Source organism: Hordeum vulgare, chromosome 1H (genome assembly GCF_904849725.1).
Source record: "Hordeum vulgare subsp. vulgare chromosome 1H, MorexV3_pseudomolecules_assembly, whole genome shotgun sequence".
In the NCBI taxonomy this organism is placed as follows: Eukaryota; Viridiplantae; Streptophyta; class Magnoliopsida; order Poales; family Poaceae; genus Hordeum; species Hordeum vulgare.
The window spans coordinates 436,727,791-436,738,629 of record NC_058518.1 but is presented as its reverse complement, the minus strand read 5'-3'; the positions used below and the strand labels follow the sequence as shown (position 1 = coordinate 436,738,629).

At 46.2% G+C, this 10,839-nt stretch overlaps 2 protein-coding genes across 3 annotated transcripts; one reads left to right on the top strand and one right to left on the bottom strand.

Moving 5' to 3' along the window:
• Window positions 1–272: 272 nt before the first annotated feature.
• Window positions 273–4,831, top strand: LOC123443207 (protein trichome berefringence-like 7). The gene is made up of 4 exons (XM_045119512.1): window positions 273–1,117; window positions 2,381–2,539; window positions 3,442–3,719; window positions 4,463–4,831. The coding sequence occupies exons 1-4, from the start codon at window positions 288–290 to the stop codon at window positions 4,483–4,485; spliced, it is 1,290 nt and encodes a 429-aa protein (XP_044975447.1). The 5' UTR covers window positions 273–287; the 3' UTR covers window positions 4,486–4,831.
• Window positions 4,832–5,113: 282 nt separating this feature from the next.
• LOC123443192 (UDP-glucuronate:xylan alpha-glucuronosyltransferase 1-like) lies at window positions 5,114–10,103 on the bottom strand. Of its 2 annotated transcripts, XM_045119493.1 has the most exons (5): window positions 9,941–10,103; window positions 9,098–9,243; window positions 7,527–7,724; window positions 6,767–7,404; window positions 5,114–6,430 (listed from the first exon to the last, which is right to left on the bottom strand). In XM_045119493.1, exons 2-5 carry the CDS (start codon window positions 9,127–9,129, stop codon window positions 5,412–5,414), a joined length of 1,887 nt encoding a protein of 628 aa, XP_044975428.1. In that variant the 5' UTR covers window positions 9,130–9,243; window positions 9,941–10,103; the 3' UTR covers window positions 5,114–5,411. The 2 variants fall into 2 exon arrangements, with proteins under 2 accessions (XP_044975428.1, XP_044975435.1); XM_045119500.1 differs by having other exon boundaries at window positions 9,098–10,103.
• Between the last annotated feature and the right edge of the window lie 736 nt (window positions 10,104–10,839).

Genomic DNA, 10,839 nt, shown 5'->3' with positions numbered 1-10,839 from the left:
AAACTCCAAACCCCACACGTCAGTGGCAGCGGCCGCAGATCACACCCGCCCTCCCACCCGCCGCCCGAGCCAGCAACCGCCTCCCCCCTCGCCGCGCCCGGCGCCGTTCCCGCCGTGGGCCTACACAAAGCTTGCGACGAGTCAACTCCAGACACGGCGCCGGCACCACCGCCACAACGCGCGCGGAGACCACAGGGCGGTGCTGCTGACGTGGCGTTTCCTCCGCGCGATTCCGCTCCGGCGGGCCAAGGGGGCCGCGGGATGGGAGATCTGGCGGCGGGCGGGAGATGGTGAACGCCAGCACTAGCCGGAGCGGCTCGGGTCGCGTCGCTCAGAGGGGCGGCGCCCTGCCCGGGAGCCCGCGGGTGTCCGCGTCGGCGGCGGCGGCGCAGCGCAGGTGGTGGGCGGCCTCGAGCCCGTCGCTGGAGCGAGTCGCCCTCGCCTTCTGCCTCGCCTCCATAGCGCTCGCGCTCTCCTGCGCGCTCTACCTCTACGTCTTCCGCTACCTGGGACGGGGGCAGGCCGTCGCCGGGTTCGTCGGCGAGGACCTCGGGGACGGGGCTTGCGACGTGTTCGACGGGAACTGGGTCCCCGACGCCACCTACCCGCTCTACAACAGCTCCGACTGCCCGTTCGCGGAGAAGGGGTTCAACTGCCTGGCCAACGGAAGGGAGGACACCGGCTACCTCAAATGGCGGTGGAGGCCCCGCCGCTGCGACGTGCCCAGGTTCACCGCCGGCGCCGCGCTCGAGCGGCTCAGGGGGAAGCGCGTCGTCTTCGTCGGGGATTCCATGAGCCGCACGCAGTGGGAATCCTTCATCTGCATGCTCATGCCCGGCGTGGACGACCCCAAGACCGTCTACGAGGTGAACGGGAACGAGATCAGCAAGACCATACGCTTCCTGGGGGTCAGGTTTGCGACCTTCGACCTCACCGTCGAGTTCTTCCGGTCCGTGTTCCTTGTCCAGCAGCGCCCTGCGCCCAGGCATGCCCCCAAGAGGGTCAAGTCGACTTTGAGGCTGGACAAGATGGATAATATCAGTCGGAAATGGGTGAATGCCGACGTTCTGATCTTCAACACCGGCCACTGGTGGACTCCCACCAAATTGTTCAACACGTAAGCTTTCTTGCTCTAGTTTGCTATGCTCATTTAGTTCTAGTAACAATGATAAATGTATATTTTCAGTACTGTGAGTATCTCCTTTTCCTTTCTCATATTTCATTACAATCGCATTTCATGTGTTTATATGTAATTGGTTGAATTGGGAGCCAAAAACAGTGGGAATTGATAATACAGTCTCTGTTTCGATGATGTCGACTTTAAGTATTTGTAAGCTCCCAAGGCTCTGTTTGGGATCATGGTAGATTACAACATTTGGATAAGTTAGTTTTAGATAACTTGGTGTCCGGCTACCCTCTTTTTCCTTAATCAAGTTAACAGATACATATCTGTATTCCAGAACATATGAGATGATCCAGAACATATGAGATGATAAACATTGAAGTCACTTTGACTTAGCAGATTTATAGGAATTTTTAAACTTCTTTTTGATAGAAAGTTCTAAAAAAAAGTACAACGAGGTTAACACATCAACTACAAGCTTGGGTCTAACTCATCTTCTCGTTTCTATGCACCTCAAATCAAATGTATATGCTTAGGTGCGAATACGGACATCAAATTTGATACTTGGATGCGATGAGTTGTGCAGAGAGGAACAGAACGTGTTAGCGGAAGAACCAAACAACAAATAATAGCACAGGGAAAAATTATGATTAGCCATCCCTATCATAATCTCATATTACACTTGCCAGTCGGTCTAACTCATAATGTTCCTCTTAGGCACCTTGGTGCTAGTTCCATCAGTCGTTAGATCCATCCCCTCACCCCTCTGCAGTTCCCAACATTTTTACCTTATTGTCCTTCACTAGCTTCTTTTATGCCAAGCTGAGCATAAACCTGTGAAACAGTGTCGTGCCCCCAGCTATCTTCTTGCTCACACAGGCATGGGCGTGACATTGGTTAAGCAGGAACTAATGGAGATGGCATTGTTAATTGACACTGTGAATAGGTGATGACTTAGCAGATGCTGTTTGCTGGATGTTATGTGTCTTCCATTCAGCATGCTTTTCTTTTTCAATTTAGTGGTTAGCTAGTCTCTGATAATAGTGGGTACATTAATAGTTTTTGTGATATTTGACCAAAAACAGGACAAAATTACCCAAGTTACATTCTCTTGTTCTAACATCAACTCATTGACTGCTGACACAGCCTTTTTCCCCCTCTAAATGTTACATATTCATAATTATATACATATGGGAGTTAAATCCAACATAAAGTATCCTAGTTTGATAGTTTGATCTGACTTGTTCTTCCCAACAGGGGTTGCTATTTTCAGGCTGGACGTGCCCTCAAACTAGGTACAACCATTGATGCTGCTTTCAAGATGGCACTGCAGACTTGGGCTTCTTGGGTGGAAAAAAGAGTTGATCTAAATCGAACACATGTATTCTTCCGCACGTATGAGCCATCTCATTGGAGGTGTGTTTTATAACATACACAGAGAGCTCTTCTCATGCATACAGCCTCTTTACTGCATGCTTCGTCAGTATAATTTCAAATAATATATGGATGTAGTGTACTATGCAGGGAGTTTAATCATAAGCAAATGTGTGAAGATTCTTCTGGTTTCTTTAATGATTAGAAAAGGATACAGATCATTTAAGATTGCCTGGTATATGATAATCAATAGAAATATCTTTACATGGCATTTTGGATGTTAACATTCTTTATCTGCATCCGAACACCACAAGGTCCACAATATCAAAATAAGGCAAAACTAAAACCCTATTAGTTGTCATGCCTAACTTGAATATGAAGTTGTAGGGAGATAGATTATTGCACAATCTTATAGTATGGTATCATTTAAAATATTTGGTTGATATCTCTGTCCATTTAACGAAAACATGCATTTAATATATCATCTGTCCAATTTCAAATTTTCACTCTGTTGTACAGTGTATACAAACATGGCTCTTTGAGTTTCACCAAGGCATATATAGCAACTTGATTTCGCTGAATCCCAACTCCGTGTCTAAGGAACATCCTTTTCTTCTTTTATTTAATGTTTGTGGGAACATGTAAGACCAGTAATGGAAATCAAGCTACAATATATGAAATAAAGAAACTCTGTGTAATGATACTATGTTTAATTTCAGTTTGCACAGTTCACTGAGAATCCTGTGTTTTGTATTTCTTAAAGGTTCTGGAATCATATTGTTACTCTACTGCATTGGGTCCACTATCTATTTATGCCACTTCATTTGAAGTAGTTGAATATTGTTTGCACAATACTAACTTCATTTCTCCTGTTCATACAATTCTTTCGTTGCCCTGTTGTATCTTTTGTGTAAGAACTAACAAAAAGCTGTCCCACATTACAGTGACTTGAACCAAACGATATGTGAAGTAACAGAAAAGCCTTCACCTGAGGCCAAAGGAAATGACAAGAGTGAACTTGGGGATATACTTGGTGATGTTGTAGCGAGCACGAACGTTCCTATTACAGTTCTAAATGTAACTTTGATGGGAGCCTTCCGAACTGATGCTCATGTTGGCGCTTGGAGTTATCCTCCCACTATACTTGACTGCAGTCATTGGTGTCTTCCTGGAGTTCCTGATGCTTGGAATGAGCTAGTATTTTCATACCTTTTTACAAATGGTGAGTTCCTATTTATGCTAATGTGTATCTTCATTTCTCTGACTACTAGGAGCAAATGAAGTATATGAACAACAACAAGAAGAACTAAGCCTTTGTCACAAACAAGTTTGGGTACGCTAAAGCTGAAACCCATAAGATCTCAAAATCAACTCATGGTTCTCGCACGTGGATAGCTAACTTCCGCACACCCTTGTCCATGGCTAGTTCGGTGATATTCCAGAACAAAATGAAGTATATCAGCCAGACATTTTTTTTTCTTTCCATATCACAAGTTGCTCTCTCTTGCAATGACAGTGTTCAGTTTATCCCCTCCATCCACTGCATCTGCAGTCATATAAATTTTCTTAGACTTAATAGGCAATGAATAAGCATTTGTTAACTGTACACGAACCACAATAGGTCACATGAACAGGGAACTACTCAAAGCAGATGGTGTACATGTCATAGTTGACCCCATGATAACCTACTGAAGGAACTCAGATAAACCAAGTAGCCTTTATATCGATTATATCCTTTGTCAAGTCATAGTGCTTGAGAAGATGTCACTCTAATAGCTTAAAGCTTGATCACTAAATTGTACTCCCTCCGTCCCAAAATAAGTGTCTCAAGCTTAGTACAACTTTATACTAGAGCTAGTACAAAGTTGAGGCACTTATTTTGGGACGGAGGAAGTACTGATGCAGTTGAACATGTTCATTGTTCTTTGATGATGAGTTGACTTTCTTCATGTCTGAAATCCACAGGTTGGCGAAAGATGGCAGGGTGACTGTTGACTGCATATTCATTTTTCTTCTTTTGCGCCATACGTATATTTCCATCTTCGGTTTTGTCAGCTGTTGAAGAGCAATAGATCCCCTGGAAATAGCTGAGTGTGATAGGTGGTTTAACTCGACCTCTGCATTCTTTTCTCTCTTGTACAAGGTGACGCATTCATTCGGAGGTGTAGATTTTGTATCGGTCCTTCAGATTGTCGATGGAAAGAAATCATCGCATTTTGTAAGCCTGTATGCTTCTTACAATTCAATTTATACGTTGTCAAAACATGTGCTTCAGCCTGTATGTACTAACAGTTCACATCACAAGTTGTATAAATATATACATGTTCTTTCTCACGGTGAGCGAGCGGCGGAAAGTTTGCACTCAATATATTACTTTATGTATGCTCTCTTTTTTCCCCACTTTTTGAGCAGTACATGTTAAAATTCTGGACAATGGAATAATGATCAGTTGATGCCAAGGGATATGATTTGCTCGAAGCCGCTACTAGGCCTAAGTTAAATTTTCTGGGTATGGAATTCAGTTGATGCCCAGGAACATGTCAAACATGTTGATATTTTTGTGGGGACTTGGGCAAGCTTAAAGAAGTTTTAGTTAGGACAAAACTAGAGCTTCAATAACTTGGAACTGAGAGGGTACTACTGCCATTAGCTTTCCTTGTCGTGAAAAAACATTCCGTGTTCTTAGTAAGAGAATTTACATGCACAGATAACTTATTAGCTAAACAAACCCAAAAGAATTGTTGGCCACCAAGGCTGCAGCCAGGAGGGCGGCAACAGCCAACAGAGGAGGGTTTGTATTTGTGTGGGGAAGGCCTAAGCATAGTAGCTACCTATACAAGCTGCCGCTATGCAGGTACGGTGCTATACATATAAAGCTTTCTTCTGTATAAATATCTCGGGTTATCTACACAGCTCACGAGGTTGATGACAAGCTCGTCGTGGTAGGCGCGGGGATGCTCTTGGTCTGGTTCTTGGCCTCGCCCCAGTGCCACAGCATGCTCTCCCAGAAGCAGAACTTCTCGAAGCAGGTCTTGAGCCTCGGATCGGTGATGTTCCGCCGCCAATGCCCGTCCTCCAGGTTCGCCTTCTCGGCCTGCCTCCGGTCCCACTCCAGCCCAGCCTTCTGCCTTGTTCTCAGAAGGCAGTAGGACTGGAGCTTCCGGGGCATCTTGTCGTGCACCTTCCACCAACGGTTGTGCGCGACATCGCTTGCAAACTCACGCATGATGAAGTTGTTCCAGTTGCAGTCGTAGTCCCTGAAGCACAGCCATGGCTTCAGGCCCAGGTAGTGAAGCACATAGAGGTTTGGCGGGTCGGCGCCAAACAGCTGGGTCTTCTTCGCCTTGGCTGCCTCGCTGTCGCCCTCCCAGAAGTGCTTCAGGAAGTTCATGTGCTTGGGGATGCGGTGCCACCATGTGAATATCTCATTCAGGTACCCCTGGTCACCGCCGTTGTACGATGTTATCTCGTTGATGTGCTCCATCAGCAGCTGGAACGTGCAGTTTGAGGGCTCGATGACCATGACACCCGAGTTGAAGAGGGTCGCGTTGTTGCCAGTTGCAGTGATCTCTGGCATTGCAAACAGGAAGTCCACATTCCTCAGGATGAGGAGGTCAGCGTCTATGAATATGATCTTGTCGTAGTCGGTCAGCTGCCATAACCTGAACTTGCTGTAGTTCCACTCATTGTAGGCATCACGCTCAGCTTTTGGGTTCCTGATCCTTTCGATTATCCTGACCTTCCAGCCAGCGGCTTCCAAGCCCCTCCGGTGGTGATCACTTATGGTGTTATCAACAAGGATGACCAAGTCCCTAGTTGATCCTGCTTGCCTGATGCTCTGAGCTGCTGTGATAGCACCACACACATATTCACTTGCTGAATGCAGTATCGTGGCATAGGCTTCTCTTCTTCGATCTACTGAGAAAAGTCTTGCTGCACCAGTAAGAACAGATGTTATCTAGTGAACTCTAATCTTATCCAGGAAAGCAGTTAAATCTAACAAGGCCCATTCTATATAAATTCCTAGAGAATAGTCCCTAGTCAGTAAAAGTATCCAAAATATTAACGTGTGGAACTTCTCTTTGATAACATTAGATGCTATTTTTGCAGAAAATATGTGTACCAAGTATCATTTCTTTTAGTGAAGGGTAGCATTACTATACTAGGTCACTTGTATGCTCTTTTTTTAATCGATTTAAAAGAAGAACAGGTGTAATAACATGAGAAACACAGACTCAAGTAGTAATCATTGACCAAAAAGCAACAGACCTTTTGCTTTAAGTGGAATAGCAAGCTCGCATGATCCAACAGGAAGCCTAAGCTTTTCCCTTACTGCTTTCAAATCAGGTCTATACAACCAAGCATTGCCTTCATGTTTCACAAGGTTCTTGCAGGGGAAGAGGTTAGGGATGGGGAAGCAGTCCGTCACAAAAAGCACATGGACCATCCGGTTGCCTCTTGAAGAGGACACGGCCAGTTTTGCCGCTGAGAGCTGCAAATGAAGCCTTGCAACATCTCTCGACCAACCCGCCACCCTTGTACAGGGAAGTTTCACAGCAATAACATCGAACCATGCGCCTCTTCGGACATTAGGCTCTGGAAATGATGGACAGGAAGGTATCTCAGATTCTTCCTCCTCATCTATCCATTCTGGGTATAGTGTAGGCCAAGTAATGCTGTCCTTGGCATGCTCAAGTCTTATAATTGAAACATGGCTTTCAGGGAGTATCTGCGACCAGGAGCCATACTCGGTGCTGTTAAAATTCAGGAGTCCAATTTTGAGCTTTTGGTTACCAGCACTAAGATCTTCTATAGCTGTATATACATCAGCCCACTGAACATCAGCAGATGATACATATCGCGGATCAGCACTGGTTTTGTCCCATATCCAGTCAACATCCACATACCTGCAAATCATATACGAACTTGCATGAGATTCTGGTTATAGTCTACATCAACGTTTGTCGTCTTTTAACGTATCACAAAGAGTTTTCGCCCAGATTTTCTGTTTGAGTAAATTTATGCTTACCGTGAACTTGATTGTAGTTGGCGCTCATACAACGTCGGAGTCAGGAGGGTAAGAAATGTCGCAGAAACAATAGCTATAAGCAAGTAGCGCAAAGATTTGAACTTGCAACCGCAGTTCTTCTCAAGGACAAGAACTTCATAGCTTTCAACATCTTTGAAACTTTTGGTTTTGGTGGTCCTTCTCTTAGTTGTGTCATCACTGCGGAAGGTGGTAATGAACTCAGTGAGTAACTCCTATCACAAAAACATTATGACACAGAAAGAACTATACTTGTGTAAAACAGGAAAAGGTACAGAAGAAAAATATTTCTCAGCATGGAATACCACTGAAAACAGTTGATTAGTTCTAGATTCACAAGACAGGCTATGATGTTACTAAGTACTATATGTCTTTTCTTGCTTTTCACTTTTATTTTTTCATCATAATCATGGAGCGTTAACTAGGAATTGTAGGACACAGGTGGCGAGCTCTCGCGGGGAAGCGCAGTTATGCTTTTTAACTAAAAATGTTAGAAGCACAAGTGCAAGCATCAGCGTCACAAATCTCTCATAGATGCCTGTAGAAACAAGCGCAGTTAGCAGTACAAGCAGCTACACCGGTAGAAAGCAACGCTTTCAGGTCCCTACTTTCTTTTTAATAATTAGTTCAACAAGATAGACCAGCCAATGGTTTTATATACAGGTAGTGCTACTACATCATCCTTTAAGTCTGCTAGAAATCAAAATAAGTGGAATGCTGATAGGCGTGGCCGCTTTATGGGCGAAAAAAAATACATATAACTGTCCCCCACTGAAGTGTCCAAAGTATAGCCCTTTTAAAAGTGAGGAAAATGCAGTACATCCGATCCGATCGTTGGGTGCGAAAGGGAGCCGCACCGAAAAATGTTTGCCAATCCACAGAGAAGCCCAAAAGAAACTAATGTCACCAGCACTAAGAAGAATTTCCGAATTTGCGTGTGCCGACTTGTGTTTTGCGACTCTCCAGCCTCATCTTTCAGGAACTGAAAGCATGACTGTATTCTGTATATCAAATATTGGTAATCACAGAGGCGGTGACTTTGTACCTAACAGCCGACAAAATCTTCAATCGGGTCAAATGCAGACCACAACTAGCGGTTAAAATGAAGTTGGAGTTGAGACTGGGCAGGAGATGATCCAAGGATATTGAAATCACAGGCCAAGGCCGGCACACCCCCTACAACACAACAACTCACCGTCGACTGGACTGAATGGAAGCTCATGGATCCAAGGAGCACGATAGGGGCTCAGGGGGGAAGAACACCGCCGGCGCGAGAAGCAGCGGGTAACTGACTCTTGACTGGCATGAAAAGGTGGCCCGTAATGCGTGACGGCGAAACGCACAGCTACCAACCACTACACCGCCGGCAATAACAATAATAATGGAAGGGTGGGAGCAGCACGTCGCGGTGGGGTCGACCTAATGCAGCATGCGGTGGCGCCGCCGGCGGGCAGTGGAGGCGCGACAAGAGCGCGGCCATGGAAGACGAGAAGGGAAACAAGTTTTTTTTTTTTTTGGATTAAAATTAAAACTGGGCGGGCAGGGAATCTTACGCGGCCCCGCCCGGTCGGTAGCGCTGCTCCATTGGTCCTGGGCTTGGGCTTGGGCTTGGGCCCTCCTCTCTTCCTCTTCTCCTCCTCCTCCTTTCTTCCCCGGGGAGCGGAGAGGTTCACGCCGCCGCCGGTGCGCTGCTTCTCATCTGCAATCACGACAGCACAGGGGTAAGCAATCTTGTCGTGTGGTAAGACGCGCGGGCCACCGGGCCCGAAACGTGAGGCCCGAGTGGCAGTGGGGAGAGGGAACACAGAGGGCCGAGTGTTGTGTTTACGAGGGTGCACGGAAGCAGAAGTAAGTAGAAAAATAAAATAACAGGCAGAGCAGACAGAGGGTTGGAGTTGGAGGCCCCATGCAAAAAAGACATGGCTCTGACACCACCCGACCCGGCATAGAAAATCAGCGAAATTATACTATATTTTAACAATCCGGTGTCTGTTTTTTGGTTCTCTTTTCTTTTCGAGAGGAGGAGGAGGAGGATCAGACTGCCGCTGATCAGCATGTAAACGTAGTATAGTAATCGCCAGTAAACCAAAGAACAGCGAGGGGACCAGTGAAGCGAAGCAAATGGTGGCGCCATTAACGGCGGGCGCAAAGAAGCCTCCAGAATGAGAAGAGCAAATGGAAACGATCAGTCACCAGGACCGATCGACACCTACGAAGCGACAGACCACCTCCAGAACCAGAACCAAAGGAGAAGAACACGAGAGGAGTCGCCGTGAACTGAAGCCAGAAGAACGCCTCCGGAATCCAGAAGCAAATGGAAGGCAGGAACAGCAGCAGGGAGGGAGGGAGGGAGGGAAGGAGGGGCCGCCATGGACGAGCGGTGGCTGGTACCGTACCCGCGGCGCAGGCGAACCGGCGAAGGGGAAGGTGGGCGGCGAGAAACGGGCCGCTCCCCTCTCCTTCTTCTCTCTCTCTGTGCGCTTTGCTCACGCAAAAGAAGAGCTCGAGTCAGGTGGTGTATCGGAGCTCTCGGGAGGGTGGAGGAGGAGGAGCGGCAAAAGCTCCTTTATATACTACTGGTACCACGTAGGCAGCGAGCGGGACGAGGGGGGTGACGCGGACGCGCAGTGGCGGAGCGGGAGCGCGGCAATGGCGACGGATTACTTCTTTCTTATGCCCAATTATTAATTATGATTGTTGGGTGGGCGTGCCACGGCGGGTCAAGGTCCCAAATCTTCAGGGCTATTGTTTGTGCTGTGTGTGCGAGAACTAGTCGGCGGGCGCACGATTTAACTTGCCGCCGAGATTTTACCGGGAGGCAAAAATTAATAATTTGACAAGCGCCGGAAAATAGCAACCATTGCCATGTCTCATAGCTACTCTCTCCTTTCCCGTTTATAGGAGTCAAATCTGAAATCTCATCAACCAAGGTGAATTGTGAGTGGATGACACTAGTTTTAACTAGTCAATAAAATATTTCTCACATATTTAATTTTCAAGGCAATAAATGTAGCATCCTCCTACTCACTGGACTTGCATGATGGATGTAAAAAACGATGCATGCATAGCCATTCATCTCTTTTCTCTAAACTCTATGAATTAAATATGATGTGGAACTCAAAACACTTTAACTTAATTAGACTCAAAATGAGTCTAATATAATAAAAATCTGAAAAATTTGAGATGACGCCTATAAACCAGAAAGGAGGGAGTAGTAAGTAAAACACACACACCGGAGATCTAATAAAAAAACAAAGAGAACAAGAGAGAGAAGTGCTTTGATTGATTGGGCACC

Excerpts from the sequence above, each read along its gene's own strand:
- LOC123443207 (XM_045119512.1), top strand. The coding sequence starts at position 288 with ATGGTGAACGCCAGCACTAGCCGGAGCGGCTCGGGTCGCGTCGCTCAG. Across the intron at positions 1,118-2,380 it reads CCCACCAAATTGTTCAACAC|GGGTTGCTATTTTCAGGCTG; the intron begins GTAAGCTTTCTT and ends TCTTCCCAACAG. Across the intron at positions 2,540-3,441 it reads TATGAGCCATCTCATTGGAG|TGACTTGAACCAAACGATAT; the intron begins GTGTGTTTTATA and ends CCCACATTACAG.
- LOC123443192 (XM_045119500.1), bottom strand. The coding sequence starts at position 9,129 with ATGGAGCAGCGCTACCGACCGGGCGGGGCCGC. Across the intron at positions 7,725-9,097 it reads TACCGACCGGGCGGGGCCGC|TGATGACACAACTAAGAGAA; the intron begins GTAAGATTCCCT and ends CACCTTCCGCAG. Across the intron at positions 6,431-6,766 it reads TATTCCACTTAAAGCAAAAG|CAAGACTTTTCTCAGTAGAT; the intron begins GTCTGTTGCTTT and ends TTACTGGTGCAG.